Here is a 20145-nt window from a genome sequence, read left to right as displayed (position 1 = left end):
TGAGGAAGTCTGCGTCTTCATACGATTCCTCCTTGAAATCTGTATGCTATGTTATATACTAAGTAGCCCAATCACTGTTTCAGTAATGTTACCCTCTTGTTTGACCCCGTAACGATGAACAGATTCCAAATGCATGTCTCTGCATGAAAGTAGCTGTTCGAACCCTTCCTGGGTTGTTTTTTGTGTTTTATTGCTTGGAATTCCTGAAGCAGACCACTGTGCCTTCCCCCCTCGTGTGTTAGGTCTCAAAACTAAACCGCTTTTTATCCAATGGCATAATTTATTCAGACAGCATCAGCACAAGACTATCAAACAAAGCCTTCCATTTACAGTTGCAACACTCTAACCAGCACTGACCGAAGTGTAATCCACGGTCACGATCCGAAATTAGCAGCTGTCTGCTACTGTGGTAAAGTCCGTACTACACTTTCGATTCCGCAGCACCATTTTATCTGGTAACACTGTGTAGTTGCAGAGTTGTGCCAGCATGTCTGTCCTCACACTGTCAACTTTATGTTCTCACTTCTCCTGCAGCGTTGATCACGAGGAGCCGAAGTAAATGAGTGTATTCTGCATGACGTAACATTCAGTATTCCCTTCTTTCATAGCCACTCTTCATGTGCATCAATACCAAATAGGAATGTAAAAACTCTTGCGAGTGAGAGAATGACAATAACAGTCATAACAAGAACAAGCAAATAATGAATGATGTTTATTTCAACTCAGAACGAGAATGGCTTTAAATATAAAAATCTATATTTATATCTATATCCATATCTATTGATCTTTGAGTTGGCACAGTGCAAATATATTCTTAGCATTTAGTTACTGAATTTAGTTCTGGATGTTTACAGAGAAAAGGAAAAGTCGGTACTTCTCGCTAGTGTAATATAATGTGAACCAGCAACTACCCTTTTCTTAGAACACGACTCAAGCAGGTCCCCAGGTAGGTACCAAGGCACTGCTGCATTCTGCTCCCTGACATTGCTCTGATGATGGTTAATGCAGATAGTTCCGATTATGAAATACAAAACGTATTGCAGGTTAGTTCCTAGGATAGTAACATTAAATTTGCGTTGTAGACGGCACATGAACGTGACGACTATCCATATTACTCATCAATATAAAAAGACAATATTATGGGAATTTAGCAGGATTACTCAACATGAATTCTGAAATTGGGTGACTGACCGCACAGGCACTAAACGTCGTCAAGAGTATACGATGTCCTAATCGCATTAGGAATATGAAGATCGTCTTCGACAGCTCGCAACTTTCACATTGCTATCTCCACCCTACTCCAGACAGCCCTCGGTGGAGTTGCACTACGTTGCCGATGTAATGGAAGGTTTCAAACCGACAACAGACCACATATTGAAAAATACAAGCGAATTCTCTTGCAGCGTAAGTTCATTGTAACTAATCTAAAAATTATTGGAGAGGAATATTGTCCTATTCAAAAAAAGTAAAATGTTACACACTGTTGACGTCAAACGGACATTATCTATGTCCTGTCTTGTGTCCTACTCATCTATAATATCAAGTGCACTATCAAAATGATTATATACACTCCTGGAAATTGAAATAAGAACACCGTGAATTCATTGTCCCAGGAAGGGGAAACTTTATTGACACATTCCTGGGGTCAGATACATCACATGATCACACTGACAGAACCACAGGCACATAGACACAGGCAACAGAGCATGCACAATGTCGGCACTAGTACAGTGTATATCCACCTTTCGCAGCAATGCAGGCTGCTATTCTCCCATGGAGACGATCGTAGAGATGCTGGATGTAGTCCTGTGGAACGGCTTGCCATGCCATTTCCACCTGGCGCCTCAGTTGGACCGGCGTTCGTGCTGGACGTGCAGACCGCGTGAGACGACGCTTCATCCAGTCCCAAACATGCTCAATGGAGGACAGATCCGGAGATCTTGCTGGCCAGGGTAGTTGACTTACACCTTCTAGAGCACGTTGGGTGGCACGGGATACATGCGGACGTGCATTGTCCTGTTGGAACAGCAAGTTCCCTTGCTGGTCTAGGAATGGTAGAACGATGGGTTCGATGACAGTTTGGATGTACCGTGCACTATTCAGTGTCCCCTCGACGATCACCAGTGGTGTACGGCCAGTGTAGGAGATCGCTCCCCACACCATGATGCCGGGTGTTGGCCCTGTGTGCCTCGGTCGTATGCAGTCCTGATTGTGGCGCGCACCTGCACGGCGCCAAACACGCATACGACCATCATTGGCACCAAGGCAGAAGCGACTCTCATCGCTGAAGACGACACGTCTCCATTCGTCCCTCCATTCACGCCTGTCGCGACACCACTGGGGGCGGGCTGCACGATGTTGGGGCGTGAGCGGAAGACGGCCTAACGGTGTGCGGGACCGTAGCCCAGCTTCATGGAGACGGTTGCGAATGGTCCTCGCCGATACCCCAGGAGCAACAGTGTCCCTAATTTGCTGGGAAGTGGCGGTGCGGTCCCCTACGGCACTGCGTAGGATCCTACGGTCTTGGCGTGCATCCGTGCGACGCTGCGGTCCGGTCCCAGGTCGACGGGCACGTGCACCTTCCGCCGACCACTGGCGACAACATCGATGTACTGTGGAGACCTCACGCCCCACGTGTTGAGCAATTCGGCGGTACGTCCACCCGGCCTCCCGCATGCCCACTATACGCCCTCGCTCAAAGTCCGTCAACTGCACATACGGTTCACGTCCACGCTGTCGCGGCGTGCTACCAGTGTTAAAGACTGCGATGGAGCTCCGTATGCCACGGCAAACTGGCTGACACTGACGGCGGCGGTGCAAAAATGCTGCGCAGCTAGCGCCATTCGACGGCCAACACTGCGGTTCCTGGTGTGTCCGCTGTGCCGTGCGTGTGATCATTGCTTGTACAGCCCTCTCGCAGTGTCCGGAGCAAGTATGGTGGGTCTGACACACCGGTGTCAATGTGTTCTTTTTTCAATTTCCAGGAGTGATGATGATAATGTAATGTATTGATACCAGGTGGTGGGTTCACAACAGTATGGATGCGAAAATAAAACAGAAGTTCGCAAAAGTGCAGGTGTGCATTTTCGTACGTTTTCACCTCGAGATGTACAGTCGTGCTCAAAAGTATCCGAACGACCTGAATTGCATTTCGCCTGATTCGCATGCAACCGGCATAAATCAGCTGTCTAGCAGGTCCTCTAATCACTCCTTGGTACAGACTCGTACGATATAATCCACTGTAAGATGAGACACTTAGAAAGTATATTTAATTTCTGGAATCCAAGAACAGCGTTCTTCACATAAGTAACACCTGTTTGTGTGTTTTAAGGTTGCGTTTTGAGGCTCAGGCAACATCGCAGTGACTATAGTCTGTCTGTTGTCGGCAGTGTGTCGTTAGCTCAGAGGTTATTCGTCGTATTGTGGCTTTTCTAACGCGGGACATTCTTAATCGGAATACTCCCCTTTCATTATTAGTTCCGGGACGTGACTATTTTCCTCGGACAAAGACCAATGCTGTGAATTGGATTCGCGGACATGCCATTCACTACCTATTTGGACAAACAGTAGACTCTGTTTTCGATTTTTGGATATACCTCAACAATCGTCATTAAGTCGTTGTCCGTCACCCTAAATACAGACAGTTTTTCTCGAACTTCCTTCGGAGTGCTTTCCACGACCCGCCTCGTAGCTGGAATGTGTTAAGCCAAGAGTGAAGAAGGTTTATTGTTTGAACCAATGATCATATCTGAACTATTGAACGGAACACATCAATTTCAAGGAGACGTGACTCAACATATTACCAGCGGGGCGCAGAAGGCATCTGATCAATTACACAATTAAAAAATAAGTAAATAAATAAATAAAATTCAGAAAAAGGAAGATTTTGTTTTGTTTGTAAGGATAGCCCTAACCTTGAGTTCCCGTAGTTCCCCTGGTATATAGGCAGCTCTCTGGGGAAGGTTTAGTCAGGAGCCAACGCCTGAAGTGGACAAGATTTTTTTTTTTTTTTTTTAATAGGATGAAAAGTGGCGGTGGCACTTAGTTTCTTTTGTTAGTGCCATTTTCCTAAGGGGCTTTAAAATAAGAGAGAAAAAAGTGGTAATCGTCAAAAAAAAATAAAAGAAAAAAAGCAAAATTGAAAAAAAAGAGGTTCCCTTGTGCAGTGCATTGGTCGTACTGTATGACATAGCAGTTCCAATCTCGGTGGAAGCCGCTGACTACAACCTTTTATTTTCCATTTTAATTAATGGAGTTGCAAACTGCTAGTAAAAGTTCCTTATACGAAATCTGAATAATGCCTTTAAACATCTATCTTCGTCCGATTTCGACTTAGTAAATTAAGTTAATATCATGGATGTCTGCTTTGCAAATGCCAAGGTACTTCACTGTAAAATAGATCCTGAAAAGATTCAAACCGACTGTCAACGATGTAAATTTGAGCTTTGTTCGTCATATAGGTCTAACATGTCAGGAGGTTGTTTATGAAGTGCACATGCTGATTAATATAGTTCCTTTCTTCTAAATTTTTGCAATAGCATTTAACTGTAGACGTTTTCTAACACCGGCGTTAGCAGTTCATTTCCGTTCTCTGAAACCTCCAAAATGACAATTTTTTCTGGTTTAAATCTGATGACCTTCACTATCACTTCCGATCAACATTAAATACTTCATGAACCCGTACATTGAACTCCAAATGTGCAGTGTTCCTGCACTGCTACAGAGCATGCATTGCAAGGTATTCACACAGTTTATTGGATAGACTTACCATAAGGAATGAAACAAGAACTGTAATACACTTTACACCACAGACGCTCACTCTGGCTTGACGAAAACATCGGAACATTGACCAAAAATTGCACACATAATTGAGTTTGAAAGGAAAAGAAACGAGGTATGACGCATTTATAAATTCATCGAAAGTTGTGAGGTGGTTTAATTTCGTCCCAGTCTATAAAATTAATCACAGCGTCTGTCTCCGTTGCTTTTGAGCGTGAATGGAAATTGTAGAAATTTTCTGTGGAGCAACATTTAATAATAAAGCGTTTTAAATCATCAAAAGCGATGAGCGGTAGCAGGCGCTTTCGATAAAGAACGGGGGAGTGCAGCGCCGCTGCTGTCTCCACGGCCGCTGCCAGTAGCCAGCAAATGGATCCCGGAGCTTTGCCGCATACGGCGTCCAGAGGAGGACAGTCTGCAGGAAATCTGCCGCAAAATGGTTACTGGATAAAATTTAGACATCGGTGTGTCAGAGAGCGAAATAGATTGAATCTGCACTACCATTACATTCGCGTCTTCAGCATTCAGACAGAAGAGGCTATAAAAATATTTTATGCCAGCTGCTCTCGATCCACTGACATTATGAACAGAAACAACGCACGCTACCGCTAGACTACAGGCGTAATCAGCCTAGGGTTTCTCTATCATGGGACAAATTTTCCTCCAGGAAGTGCCGCAGTCTACAGTGTTGCCAGATTATGCAGATAACCGGACTAGAGAATTAGCGAGTTGGCCAGTTTTTTTGTCCCATGTCGCGATCGGCGCGGACTTCGCCTCTGAAGTGGCCGGCCGCCGGTCGAGTTTTATGTCAAAGAGTGTACATACACTGCGAGCTGTGTGACATGCTGCATTGCCTGCTAGTAGATGCCATCGTGCCAAAGAAAAAATAATCTTGTAGGGGTGGTTATGGTTCCCAAGGACAGATGCATATTGCTGTTGATCCACTGTGTCTTCCAGAATGGCAAGACCACATAGAGAATGCCATGAAAACATTCCCCAGACCATAACGCTCCTTCATATGACCTGGGCCCTTTTGACAAATATTGCATCGCTGTACATACTCACCCATCAGTGGATGTCCTGTTGCAGTACTGGCATCCAACTCCAGCCATCATTGCTGATAAACAGCATGGCAATGTATCACATGTGTGGCTTTGCAATTCATGTATCCAGTGATCTAAATATGGCAATATAACTTTCCTGAACTAGCAATCAGGGTTTGTATCAACTATGATCTGAACAATAAAACTTCTATTTTGGAAGCTTTTTTACATTGTATAAAGATTGCTCTACTTCTGGCAATGACAGTACATCAAATTGTAACAGTGCCCTGTTCATTTGGAGTAATGATAATTCTCACACTATGCATTATATATGTTTGACTTATTACTATGTACTTGTTAAAAGGATTCTTATACAATAGTAGATGATGAACACCCTAGCTGTTCCAACATGAAAGAAGTTTTATTCAAATATTACGCAAGTTGTATACTTTGTTGTCGTATATAAATGGACCGACTGTTGTGGACACCAACTTTGACAACCTCGTAAGCACACCAGACAAAAATTTGGCCATCCCAAGAAGACATCATGCTAATGATGTGAAACAGCACACGTAGTACAGATAATGGATTCAGCTTGGTGAGGAAGTGTGTCCACTAGATTCTTCCAGTATGTCATATCCAGATGAAGCTACTCACTGTATTATGGAAAGGATAGATTGTTACTTTTCAAATAGTGAAGATGAGTCGCAGACAGGGGAAAACAAACATTTTAATTGACTTGATAGCTCCCGGCCACAGAAATCCATTTTGTTTTCATCTGATGTATGAACTGTAAACAACATCAGGAAACAGCAAAATCACTAAACATAAACATCTTCCTCCCCACTAAAACCCAGACTGCTCTCTGCAGGCACAAATCTGACAGCTTGGGTGTGCCAGAAAAAGTTTTCTGTGTAGCATGAACGTTTCTTGCTAGCACTCCAATGGCACTTCAAGTAGCCAGAAGTGGGAGAAGGCACTGCTCTTACACAACTCAAATGCACATGCGCATGAGCCCGTTGGTAACTGTTAGAAATGAACATAACATAAACACTTGTGACTTCACGCTCATCGGAAGCAGTCTGCTGTTATGAAATATTCCATAGTCTTCATCCTGAAGCCTTTGACACATTTTGCTGTTTATCTGTTCTACCAGTGAAAACTACAAAAAATTAACAAAAGACTAAAATAATGAAAAATTCCCAGAATTCTACAAAATTCCTGGGTATTTCCTGGATTTCCTGGTTGTCCTGGAACTTATACACCCTGGATACACACTCTCCATCCCATTTGATGTCTCCTCAATTTCTAGTGCAGCAGCTAGAACTCATGTCAACAGATCTTCCTCTGTCTCTATAGGAACCTCATAAAACAAACTTTGCACATGACCCCACAAAAAGTAGTCCGTAGGAGTTAAATCTGGACCATTTCGGCCTATCTATCATTCACCATACCATCTGTTGAGATGTCTGTGAGCCATAGGTGAGAACTGAGACAGTGCACAATCATGCTGAAACTACATTTCCTGACAGATATTCAGTGGCAAAGCTTCCAAAAATGAGTCCAATATGATAGGCAAATCAAGTATGCAGGATTAATTAGCTTGAGTGGAAGCAGATATGGCCCAATGACATGACCTTCCAAGAAGACCAGCCCGCACGTTAATACAAACTGGTGCTGAAATCCCTGAAAATGCATGGCATGAGGGTTTTCTTGTGCCCAGACATAGCTGCTTCGTGAATTCAGAACACAGTCCCTAGTGAACTTATTTATATCTGTGAACAGAACTCAACGTGGAAACAGTTGTGCATTGACGCAGTGGTGCAGGAATCAAATGCAACAGGCAATGCATTGTGGAAAATCAGCTCGACCCATAGTGTGTACCCTTTGTAAGTGGTATGGATGTAATTGTTGCTCACATGGAAGGTCCCAGACAATACTATCTAACACTCACTGCACACACAATTTTTTCGAGTACTCATTGCCGGGTTCTCTTCAATGCAATGCAATATGTCTTCTTCAAATTCGGGTGTGCAGCATTGCTGTGGAGCACCACAGTCCAGCATTCTCACAGTGAAGGTACCTGTTTCTCGCAGCCGCTGCATAACTTGGGAAAAATGTTTGTGTGATGGTGTGCTATGAGGTGGATAACCTTTGTGGTACAGCTGACCAGCAGCTCCTCCCTTACCTCGAGCTTTGCTATAGACAAGAAGCATGTCTATGTATTCCAAAAATATGTACCAAACCATGTTTACTATATCAGAGACACACAGGCATTGAATAGGTCTCACAGCAAGGCAGGTTTAAGTGACAATGGATGACTGTCTGAAGTAGTACACACCATTTTCTCTATCCTACTGTATACCACGACAAGCATCTCTAAGACTTTTATCTTTCCCTCAGCACACATGAATGCATTACACATCTGAACTGAAATATTTGTAGAATGGAAATGGTACTTTTCTGTACATGGGTTCCTATTCAAAATGTTAAGTATTCACTCCCATCTACAAGTCCTTGAAGCTTGTAACGAAAATTTCTGAACACCATGTATATCAGAATGAAGTTCGGCCGTCAGTTTGACAATTGTTTTTCTTTTGTTTAATGGCTTCACAGATTAATCTGTCATGTTCAGAAGCCTACAAAACTTGGGATACTAAGTAAATTTTTGTAATACACATCTTATAGTTTACATAAATGTGTGGCCAAGTTCTAATGATTTATACTATCCCAAACTTTGTAGGCTTCTGAAGATAAGAGATTAATCTGTTAAGCCAGTAAAGCAAAATAAAAATAACTGATGACTGAATTTTATTCTGAAACATAACTGTTGAGTTGTGAATACTGATGTACGATTTACTTATTTGCTCAAGAATAAATGTCTAATTCAAAACTCACCTGACTTCTGTGCTTTGTTCTTGACTAATTAAATCCGTATTCAACGTAAAGAGGACAGTGCGATATGGAACTCTTGATGATCCTTGTAAATGTGATGCCTGATCAAGTTCACCATTGTAAACTAGAAGATCATCTACCAATATCTAGAAAAAATTTGAATTATATTGAGTTGCTGTACAAATCCCATATTATTTATAATACAAACACTGCTTTAACATATTTTAATACCAGCCTCACTTAAAAATTTTGCGTAAAATGACCCTGTATAAAACGTATTAGAATTATTCTGAAAATTATGAGACTTAATGGGAATTCTGGACTTTTGGAAAACTTAATTTCTCATATTTTTGAAGTAGTCTCCACTAAGTTACATATGCAAATACTTCCTTTTAAACCAGTCAGAAAAAATTAAGACAATAAACTTCTACTCAAGCTTGTTCTTGTATGTTTCACTTTGTATATTTTGATAAATTTAGGAAGAAATACTCCTAAATAACAATTTACAGTTACTGTCCTCTCTTCCTCATACATTAATGGGGAGCTGTACCAATTTACAATCTTAACAGTGTACAGTAGCTTATTACTCACTCTGTCTAAGTTCTCTACATGTTTTGTTTGGATGAGCACCATGAATTGCCACATTACCTCTGCCTCACATTAATATATCCATACTTTACCACCAGATATGATAATGACTAGTGATTTTCAAATGCTGGGATTGAACCTGGCATCTGTAATCAACAATAATTTCTCAGAGGAATGGCCAGGCGGTTACCACAGACAGACACAACATTTTGACAACAGGACGAATTGTCATCACCAGACTAGTTGATGCACTGATATCGATAGTTGGAAGTGATGCCATCTTACACTTGTGGGATCCTAGCTCCTCCCAGCGATGGCACTGATGAACCAGATGTCCTAAGTTTGCACACCAATACTTTGCTTGGTTCACTGTCACACAGACCAACATCCAGTAATCCCACTGACCACCACTTCACTCTACCATTAGCACTGGGCTCCCTAGGTTTAGCGTCAACAGAAATAAGAAGTCATTGGCCAAACAGTGTGTATATTTTCATGTTGTGCCAAATTTTGAGAAAAAAGAATGCAGTCGCTACATAGAGTACATGTGATGAATTTCGTCTGCTGTTTCGTAGTGTTTGTGTTTGAATATTCTATCCCGCTTTTATCTCTAGCCTATAGTAGTCTATTTGTGCTGCAGCACAATTTGTCTCTACTCTTTACTCTTTGTCTTGGCAGTCATGCAAGGTGAGGAGCTAATATTTGTTGTTCACCAAGACCTATTCTCTCACAAAAATACTTGAGTGAATAGCATTTTTCCAATTTTAGCATGTTGATCATTGAACTCTAGTTTTGACCTCTATTTTTCTTCAGATGGAGGATGATATAATAAGGATCCCCAATGATTTAAATTATATTGTCTCTTTTATGATCAAAACCCTACCAGCATCTCTGTTTAGTCAAAATATGTGGAATGTTTGGTGATATCTTAAACATGTGTAACAGTGGTGTGCAGTTCAGAGTTACCCTACAGTTCTCATCATTTGAATTATATGTGAAAGCTCACATTGACAGTTGTAATGCCCAGGAGTGGCCTAATTTTGGTGTGCAGGCAAAATATGTATCACACCTGTTGCTTCTCCATACTGTGGGCAACTTACTACAGGAGACTTTGTACTGTCACAGTTGACTGTCACTGGAAAGTCCTGTTTGAAGAAGAAATACTTTGCAGAAGTTCTTCAAGTTGATGAACAAGCAGAGCAGGTCTTGCTGAAGTATACGCAACCCAGTGGGATATGCTGGATTTTGCCCACAGAAGAAGACATATCTTGGTAAAATATTTCAGTAATCTCCCAGAAAGTAAATCCACCCAAGCTGTTGAATAACAGGGGACAATTTGTTTTTCAGTAGTATTGAAATAGGCCTAGTTCTCTCTTTATATCATTTTAACATAATAATTAAAGTATTTTCTTGCTGTTTTGTTTTAAATTTCACTCAATAATATTGATGTATCTATGTGTCACACCCGCAACGTCACACCCGCGACATGAAGGAAAAGTGTCTGTGAGTAAAAGTTATCATATCTTGTATTTTATTACTCCTTTCTTCACTGTGTAAAAAATTATCAACCATCCTGATTCAGAAGTAGAAGACAAAATAACTAAAGAACACGGCATTGTGCAAATGAAGAGTAAAGTTTTGTCACACCCGCAACACTTCTTCACGATTTTTTTAGCAGGTTGAGTGTAAAATTAAGAGCTAAAATTTTTACAGGAACTTTATAACATGCTATTCTATTCACTAAATTAAAGTTAGCCTTATTCTGACACCTGAAGTACAAATATAACTTTACGCATGAAAAATGTGACAAAATGTCACACCCGCAACAGTGGAATGACCCACTGGTTCATATGAGAAGGTTTACGTTGATACCATGTCCTCTTTCCTTCTAATTGAAACTTGCAAAACTGTGCTACAGCAAATTATCTTCCATTTAAAGTAACATGGTGTTATGTTAGGGTTCATTGTGTTCAAATGAGGTAGGATATATTCTAATTTGTCTTTCTCATGTGGCAAAATTGCAAACATGTTGTGCATGTAGCAGAAAAGAGCAAGTGTGCTATCATGAAGCTGATTTCAGTGCTATCTATTCAAAGGGATTCACATACAGAATCACAACAGTAGGGCAGATGAGGCTGTTCTCTGCTACCTTAGACTGTTCATGCAGATCTACATCACGCAAGAGAAACCTTTGGCGACCCACAGGCCTGATTCACATACTTGCATAAGCTCAGGGGCTGCCTTCTCACACAAAAGCACTGTTCCAAGCACATAAAGTCAAAACTCTAGTCTGTGAGGTTAATATTTATGGGATAACACACCAATATAAATGGTACCCCTTTCCTGTGATGTGATGCCAGCAAATTACGCCTGAACATACACATTTTTGAGAGTACCTTCATTTTTTGTTCACCTGGAATTTCTTCCACGGGCCAGATGCGGCTTGTGCACCAGTATTTGCTGCCCATGATCTACAGAAATACTCGACAAGTGACCTGATAGTGTGTGGCAGAGGGTACTTCTTGTACCAATAACTGGTTCCCATTTCCTTGTTCCACTCGCAATTAGCATGCGGGAAGAATGATTGTCAGTATGCCTTTGTTTTAGCTCTAATTCCTTGAATTTTCTCATGTGGTCATGGAGGAAGTAATATGTTGTCTAATTCTTCCAGAAAGAGCTCTCTCGAAATTTCAATAGTACACATTTCTGTGACGTACAATGTCTCCTTTAGCGTCTGCCATTGGAGTTGGTTAAGCATATCCGTGATGTTCAGTGTCGACTAAATGTTCTTGTGATGAAATGCACTGCTCTTCATTGGATCTTCTCTACCTCTTCTATCAGTCCTACCTCATATTGGTCCCAAACTGATTAACAATACTCAATAATCAATCAAACTACATAAAGATATGTCCAGATAGGGCAGTGTCTCTCATTAAGTCTGTCAGTCATTGAATTTCTCACCAATTTTGTTGAGAGGCAATCATATACATGAATTTATTTTTTTATATAGTCTCCACTTCCGCACGAACACTTTGACAGTGGGATCAAATCAATGACCTCCAACTGCTTCCTTCACTGGTCCAACAAATGAAAATCACAGAGTGATAAGCCCAGTGATAAGCCATGGTTTGATGTGGTTCAGAACAATTCCTGAATCATTTGTTGAGTTCCAGCAGCTGAGTGGGGTCAAGCATTGTCATGAAGTATGATAACATTCCGGATTGGAAATGCGCCCTTTTCCTGATGATATGCAAGTTTTGTTTGGTCCACAAGTAGGCAACAGTACACAGTAACTGTAACCACAGTATGATGTTCATGAAGAAAACTGAGACTAATTCCTTTAAAATCAAAAAAGACTGTTGCAAGAACGTTCCTCATGGAGAGATGGTTTTTAGCTCTGACAGGTGCAGATTCATCCTTTTTGTGGCATTCGATGTAGCTTTTTTTCAATTCCAAGGTGTAATGGTGCACCCACATTTCATCACAGATCACAATCAGGCACAAAAAATGTTTCCCTTCAGTTTGGTATTGTGTGAGTAGCCATTTGCCCACCATGATGCGATGAAATTCGTGCTCTGCAGTGAGAGAACAAGGCACCTACCTTGCAGACACTTTCTGAAATTCAAGGTTGTCAGTAATGATCACTTGAGCACTACTGTAACTCATGCCAACCTTAGTAGCAATTTCAATAACTGTTATTTGGTGATTGTTCTTGAATGGGCTGGCTAAAAATGATAATATTCTGCTCAGTCATGCTGATTCTCAGGTGATGTCTGTGAGCTGCAGTCTCAACTGTTTCTCATCCTTGTAGAAACTGTTTACACCACGTGTACACATAAATCTTTTTCAGGGTGTTGTGCCATAACTGTGCTGCAAGTATTTTCGAAATTTCACACAATTTTATGCCCTCTGTTGTGAGAAACTTGATTACAATGAGTTCCGCAAAAGATGAAGGTACCTCTTGCTACAACACTGTGATTCTAACTAAAGAAACAGTACGGCAAAATTCTTGCTGTGGAGAACAATCACTGGAAATCAAAGCAACAATGAGCAGATACCAAACCACTCTCCAGTTACAGAAAGGCGCATAAGGCGAAAATTCTGGTATATATACGATTCACCCTTGTAAGTCTAAATTATTGGAGCTGGTATATGAAGTCCAACAGGTTTTGAATGTGGCTTTACATTTGTTAACATATAACTGGGTCTGTCCAGCTACTTGGCAAGGCATGTTGGATCCCAATATAGATGATTACTGGACCAAGTAGTACACTTTAATTGTGATTCTGGTAAGTTCATATACTCTTGACGGCATGTAATTTTGTTACTTCTCAATAGCCTCAATTTGTAGACCAAATGGCCAGAGCAGTTTCAGTACTTTGTAAGGGTACTAATGTGTTTAATATATTATGGAGGTACAAGCAGAACAACAGTAGCCTTGGCAATAGGTATAACTGAGTAATCAGTAATAGTTTCAAATATAAGGCATTGAGATAGGTTTGCATATTATTAGTTATGTATTAGTAGGATTCTGGGTTTGTTTGTTTGTTATTTTATGTTTGAGGTGCTCCTAGAGCATCATGCAGTGATGAAAGACTCCAATTCAATATGCTTATGTCATTGTCAGTAATTCCTCGGAGTCTGCAGTGCTGTGCACCTCGCCATGGAGCCTGACTGTGGTGAAATTCCATAGCTTGAGCTTTACAACAGTTCAAGGTCTCTCTGTGAACGTACTGTATGAAAGAAGGAAACGGTCAGTAGAGAACTATCATGTTTTGTATGCCAAGAATTTGAGTTGCTAAATGTTCACATTGTAAATGTGATAAAAGTCCAAATTTAGTTCTGTGTGTTGGATCTGACCATGTGGAATTAATCATTCATGAAATAGGAAGAAATCTGTCTTGGCAGCAGCAATAAACATGAGATTGCCTGGCACATAAACAAGAATTAAGAAGCTGTCACTAAGAGGTATTCAGGGTATTTAGCTGAAAATAACTACTTTGATTAAACTCAATCATCTCTAATAGATTAATTATCAACTGCAACAGATATTTCCATGCTAACATCAAGTTGAACTATACCAAGAAGAGTTGTGACTATGTGTGCATCCACCCACCACTACACCCACATGTACCTCAATGGCGGTTGGCAGCGTTCAACAAGAACCCTCCCTTAGTTGTCCAATGTCACATTGCAACACACTGCTCCAACAACTGGGGCACTAGCATAAGCAGTTACAGTGCCAATTTAGAACACAGACAACTGTCTGATTCATCATACTGTAAACAGTGATGTGTAACATTGTGTCAAACAGTTATATACAACTTTTGCAGGAGTTAACTAAAGGGAAGTGTACAAGATACAAAATATCCATTTGCAGACATTTATTAGTATTAATTAAATATTGGTACTTATAGATTTTTAGTACTTTCCTCAGTAAATATGGCTCTCAAAGACAAGCAATTAACAGTCAAAGGAGTTATGTAAACATTCATGCAACATTTTGACCAATTAACCAAACAAATCAATAATATATTTTCTAAAACAGATACCAGGTTCAATCAAATGGAGGAGAAAATGTCTGACCTCACATCTCAAATCAATGGTAGGATGGATCATTTGGAACATAGATTAGACATGGGATTCAAACATGTTGAAGAAATAGATATATAACTAGAAATTGTACAAGATAAACTAGGTAGCAAATTTGAACATATACAGGGTAGTCCACTGATAGTGACCGGGCCAAATATCTAACAAAATAAGCATAAAAAAAAACTACAAAGAACGAAACTCGTCTAGCTTGAAGGGGGAAACCAGATGGCACTATGGTTGGAACGCTAGATGGCGCTGCCATAGGTCAAATGGATATCAACTGCGTTTTTTAAAATAGGAACCCCAATTTTTTATTACATGTTCATGTAGTACATAAAGAAATATGAATGTTTTAGTTGGTTTCCCCCTTCAAGCTAGACAAGTTTCGTTCTTTGTATTTTTTTCGTTTGACGCTTATTTCGTGAGATATTTGGCCTGGTCACGATAATGGACCACCCCTGTACAAGCTATTAAATTAACAAAGGGTGAGTTAGTTATGATTTCAAAATGAACAACATGAAAAAGAACTTACTGACATAGTATATCGTTATAATACCATTCGATTTCATCGTTCACCACTGTACCAATAGGAGGAACTTCTATACTGAATAACACTGAGCACCCTAATGATAACACACAAGTAACCCATATAAATAACAATACTTACAATACTGACTGCAAAAGTCAGGAAGAAAGAAAACGACCCTAAGATGAGTCAACTAGAAATAAATTATATTACAATTCATGTGAGGACTTTACAACTATATTTTAAAAGCAAAAGTCAAAATCAAAAATTTCCCAATTTTAGACCATCTGGTGATGTACAACCTATGTTATTTTTAAAAACTTTTAAGACTATGTAGTCAGACACTTAGACTGACCACAATAAAATTATATTTGTGGTAAGTCATACAATAGCAGACGCAATACAATGGGATATGCTAAAATTAGATGACTTGAAAATATATAATGATGTAGAGGTCAAATTTATGTCAAAGTACATGAGTGAAGGAGCTCCTAATTAAACAAGGCTATGTATAAGTGGCAATCAAAAAGTTTCTGTTTGAAGGCATTGCTGCAGCATACATGCAAAACAGCATGTGGTATGAACAATTGTGTAATACATCAAGACAAGATGGAGAGGTAAAAGACAACAATAATGATAATATAACAGTAATACAGAATGGGAAAACAATAGGCTTCCGAGGAAGTGTTCAGTCTCTAGAAGCAAATGAAAAAGGGCCACAACTAATCAGTTCACATTTAATAAGATACAATAGCGCAAATAATGTCATAGATGAGATCTTAGAATAAAATAAACTGCCACTTAAGGAAAAAACTTAAAGGCACAACAGGAAACGTACCAGTAAATACAATACTAGGCTCAGGCAGTGACGTGTGCATGATAGACCAGAACTTTCTGGAACACAATACAGTAGTATGCATCATATATTCCTTCAGCTTCTAGTAACTGGACTCAAAATAAAAGGAATCACAGGAACCTTTTGCAAACCAGCACAAACAGGATTTTTAGTAATATTCAGTGTCAAGGGATATATATTTGACTACACCAAAAAGTTGTACTAGACTTTAAGAGTGGCTAGATAATACTTCCTCATATGAAAGACAATGATATAGTAACACTACATTTTGAACAAGTTTGTTCACATTTATAGTAGAAACTAGTGAGTCGGTGCATAAGATCATCAAGTTCTTTCATAAGACACATAACAGAGACTTTAGTCATCAATAATATACTATTCTTCACTATTTATAAGAGTCTGCCAATGCTGGGGACACTTTTAGATTCTGCAGTTAAAGAAATCACATACTTTTGTGGCGAAGAACTCATCAAGCCATGTTCAGAGTACATCCTCATCCAAAAAGGAAGTTCCGTGAAGGTTATTCGATAGAGAGTGAGGATACAAGATCAGGTCAATAAGGTGTGTGCCGGGTGAACTCCCAAACCAATTCCTGAAAAGTGTTTTTTGTCAGTCTAGTGAAATGTAGGTGGGCATCACCAAGGAGTAACATCACTTCATGCAGTCTTCCTGGTCATTGTTCTTGTATTGAGTCTGCAAGACATCTCAGGTGCTGACAATAAATGTCAATTGGGGAAGCAATTTGTAATACACCACACCATTGCTGATCCACCAGATGCATAACATTTTCGTTTGTGGATGTCCACATATCTTTGTACGAGGAGTTGCTGCTTTGTTTGGGCTCAACCATTTCTTTCTTTTCCTTATTTTAGCATAAATACACCATATTTTGTCACCAGTAACAATATACAGTAGGAATGGTCATTGCTGTTCATGAGCCAACTGATGACAAGCACGCACAGATGCACATCTGGCCAGATGCTGATTTTTGTGATTCTGGCTCAGAACTTGTGGTACCCAAACACCCCATTTTTCAACCTCCCCCATCACATGGAAATATTGCACGGTGGTTGAATGATCACATTTCATCACATTTGTCAGTTCTTGAGTACAATGATGTGGATCATTGTGGATTAAGGTGTTTAAATGATCTTCATCAAACTCTGAAGGTCTTACTGAACATGGAGAGTAACTAGTGTCAAAACAATCCTCCTTAAAAGGAGAAAACTATTTTCTTGGCATGCTCTGTCCCATGGCATTATCCTTATACACACTGCAAATATTTCTGGCTACCTACGTGCTGTTACCCTCTATTGAACTCAAACAGAAGAATACGTTGGGTATGCTCCGATTCCTCTACTTATTACTCCATTTTCTAGTGTCCACAGCTCCACTCACTATCTACAAATGACAACAGACAATATATAAACTCAGATAGAAACGGTGAGGTACAAATAAAAAAATTACTATTGATAAATAAACCCATACCAACCAGAATACCAACTGCAAAACAAAAGTGCTACAAAGTTATGAACCAACCTAATATTTTACATGGTTATGACAAAAGTGATACAAAATATTATAATGTGCAAATAACTGAAGGGAGCACAATTTATAATATGAGTAAAACAACAGGGCTAGGAATAAAAGAGAAAGCACTTATGACAACTTTACTCACTAAACACACTGACATTTTCTCAGTGAGGCCAGGAGTCAGCAAAGATTTTGTCTATTCATTAAAGATAAAAGAACAGAGCAATTTTATGTAAAGGCATACTCAATAACTGAAGCAACAAAAGAGTCAGAACTAGAGGAAATTAGTAGACTCATTTCATGGAACGTTCTGAGTATCCTGACATTTGTTATAACAATCTGTTGGTTGTGGTTAAAAAACCTGATGGATTGGTGTGACTGATATTTGATGGGAAAGGAGTTAATAAAATAATTGAGTCAGAAAGGAACAGACCTTTCATTACTTAGTAACAAAGTTTTTGGGAATAAAATACATTATTACCATGAATTTGACTGCTGGATACTGGCAAATTCCACTAAAAATGGAATCAAGAAAATATACTGCATTCCTTGTCAAAGGAAGATCATATTATTTCAAAGTTTCTGTTTCAATGTTTGTCAGAGGTTTAGACAAAATTAAAGACTTCTAGACTTTAATGTATGTTCATGATATAATGATCATATCCAGAGCCTGGACTGAATGTCTTCAGACTTTATAACTTTTCACTACATTACACTCACAAGGAAAAACAATTAAACTTTCAAAACAACAGTTTGGTACAAGTGAAGTCAAATTTTTAGGCCATATAGTGAATACTGAAGGGATAAAACCAGATCCACATAGACTGGATGAATTAGATCAGTGTCTGGAGCCATCAAATAAGAAACAATTCAAATCATCCTCAAAATTGTAGGATTTTATACGAAATGTATACCGAATGCCATACAAAACATACCACACATGATGGCCCTGTTCAAACAGAACATACCTTGCCAATGGATGCAAGATTTCAGTATAGAATTTAATAGAATTAGGGACAGTTGGGCATAAGCACTATTATTAATTCACCCAAACTTTGACCGATCTTTCCACTTGGTGACAGATGCCTTGGACTAGGGTTTAGGAGAGACAAACATGCCATGGAATAGATCACTCCCCAGTTATGTTCAGATGTCGAGTGCCAACACATTAGAAAAGGAATTATGCAATTACTGAAAAGGAAATATTAGTCATTGTATGGTTGCTTAGAAAATTTAAAGATTTATTATATGGATACAAGAAACTAATACACACTGGCCACAGCCTTTACAATTAAATGAAGATGTGTGGGATAGAGGCAATTTTGCAATATATTTCCTAAAAATAAATAAATACGAAACGGACATTAGATTACTTTGTCATAATTTAAATACTGCACAGTACCAGTATGACATGTTAAATGCACATATACATAATTCAGAGCAGAATCCAGAGGAGAATAATACCCACTGAGAGAACAAATGGTTACTATGCATTCCTTAAAGTAGTATTAAATTACTGAGATTGTACTTACACTTAGGCTATGCCCATTCTTTGCCCAAGAAATGCATAACTTATATGAGGAAATACTATTATATCAAAAATATGCCCTGAGAAATTAAGAGAATATTGAGATCCTGTGAAGCATGTCAGAAGTAAAAATACGAACTCTGAAGACAAACACCATGCTATACTCACTAATACGAAAAGCATCATGAGATTTATGGCAGTGGACTTTCAAGGTCCACTGCATACATGGCAGGAAGGTATGGCATACATCTTCACTATTTTAGAGTGCTGGTCAAAATTAGCTGAATTGTATACTTTAAAAAGAGCTACAACCAACAGCATAACATTTAAATTGAGAAAGAATTACTTCAAGCATGTAGGACAACCTAACACTCTCTATCTGATAAAGGTAAACAGTTTATGGAGTTTCCAGCTTGGGAAAATGTAAATCACATCTCAGTCTATCAGCAGAAAGGATCATGCTGAATTAGGTAGGCTGTGTCGAACATCTTGCACAAACAAGGATTCTAAATGGGTGCACCTAGTGGGAGACTTGAAAAGGTAATAAATGAACTGCCCCTATCTGTCACTCAAGTTTCTCCAGTAGAGCTTTTAGGATGACAAACAGAAGGATACCAATATTAAAATGTACTGATGGCCCATATAAAATGAGTGTACCCAACCTGTGTCAGGCATTAGTATTACAGTTTTTTTAATCAAAGAAGAAAAAAGGAAATGGGTAAAAGGTACTCCAATACTATATACAGTACAAGACCTGGTTCTCCTGGTTCTAGGTAAAAACTATAAACACGATTTTAAGAAT

The 20145-nt window shown here is 39.4% G+C and overlaps 1 protein-coding gene across 1 annotated transcript in view; it reads right to left on the bottom strand.

Moving 5' to 3' along the window:
* LOC126199242 (katanin-interacting protein-like) overlaps positions 1 to 20145 on the bottom strand; it is a 349391-nt gene that overhangs the window by 10477 nt on the left and 318769 nt on the right. The window contains exon 14 of the mRNA XM_049936035.1: positions 8721 to 8863. Coding sequence (XP_049791992.1) covers positions 8721 to 8863 — 143 coding nt within the window. The remainder of the gene's footprint in view (positions 1 to 8720; positions 8864 to 20145) is intronic.

The sequence above is a fragment of the Schistocerca nitens genome, chromosome 8, assembly GCF_023898315.1.
Source record: "Schistocerca nitens isolate TAMUIC-IGC-003100 chromosome 8, iqSchNite1.1, whole genome shotgun sequence".
NCBI classification, from domain to species: domain Eukaryota; kingdom Metazoa; phylum Arthropoda; class Insecta; order Orthoptera; family Acrididae; genus Schistocerca; species Schistocerca nitens.
This window is presented reverse-complemented; position numbering and strand designations above follow the sequence as displayed.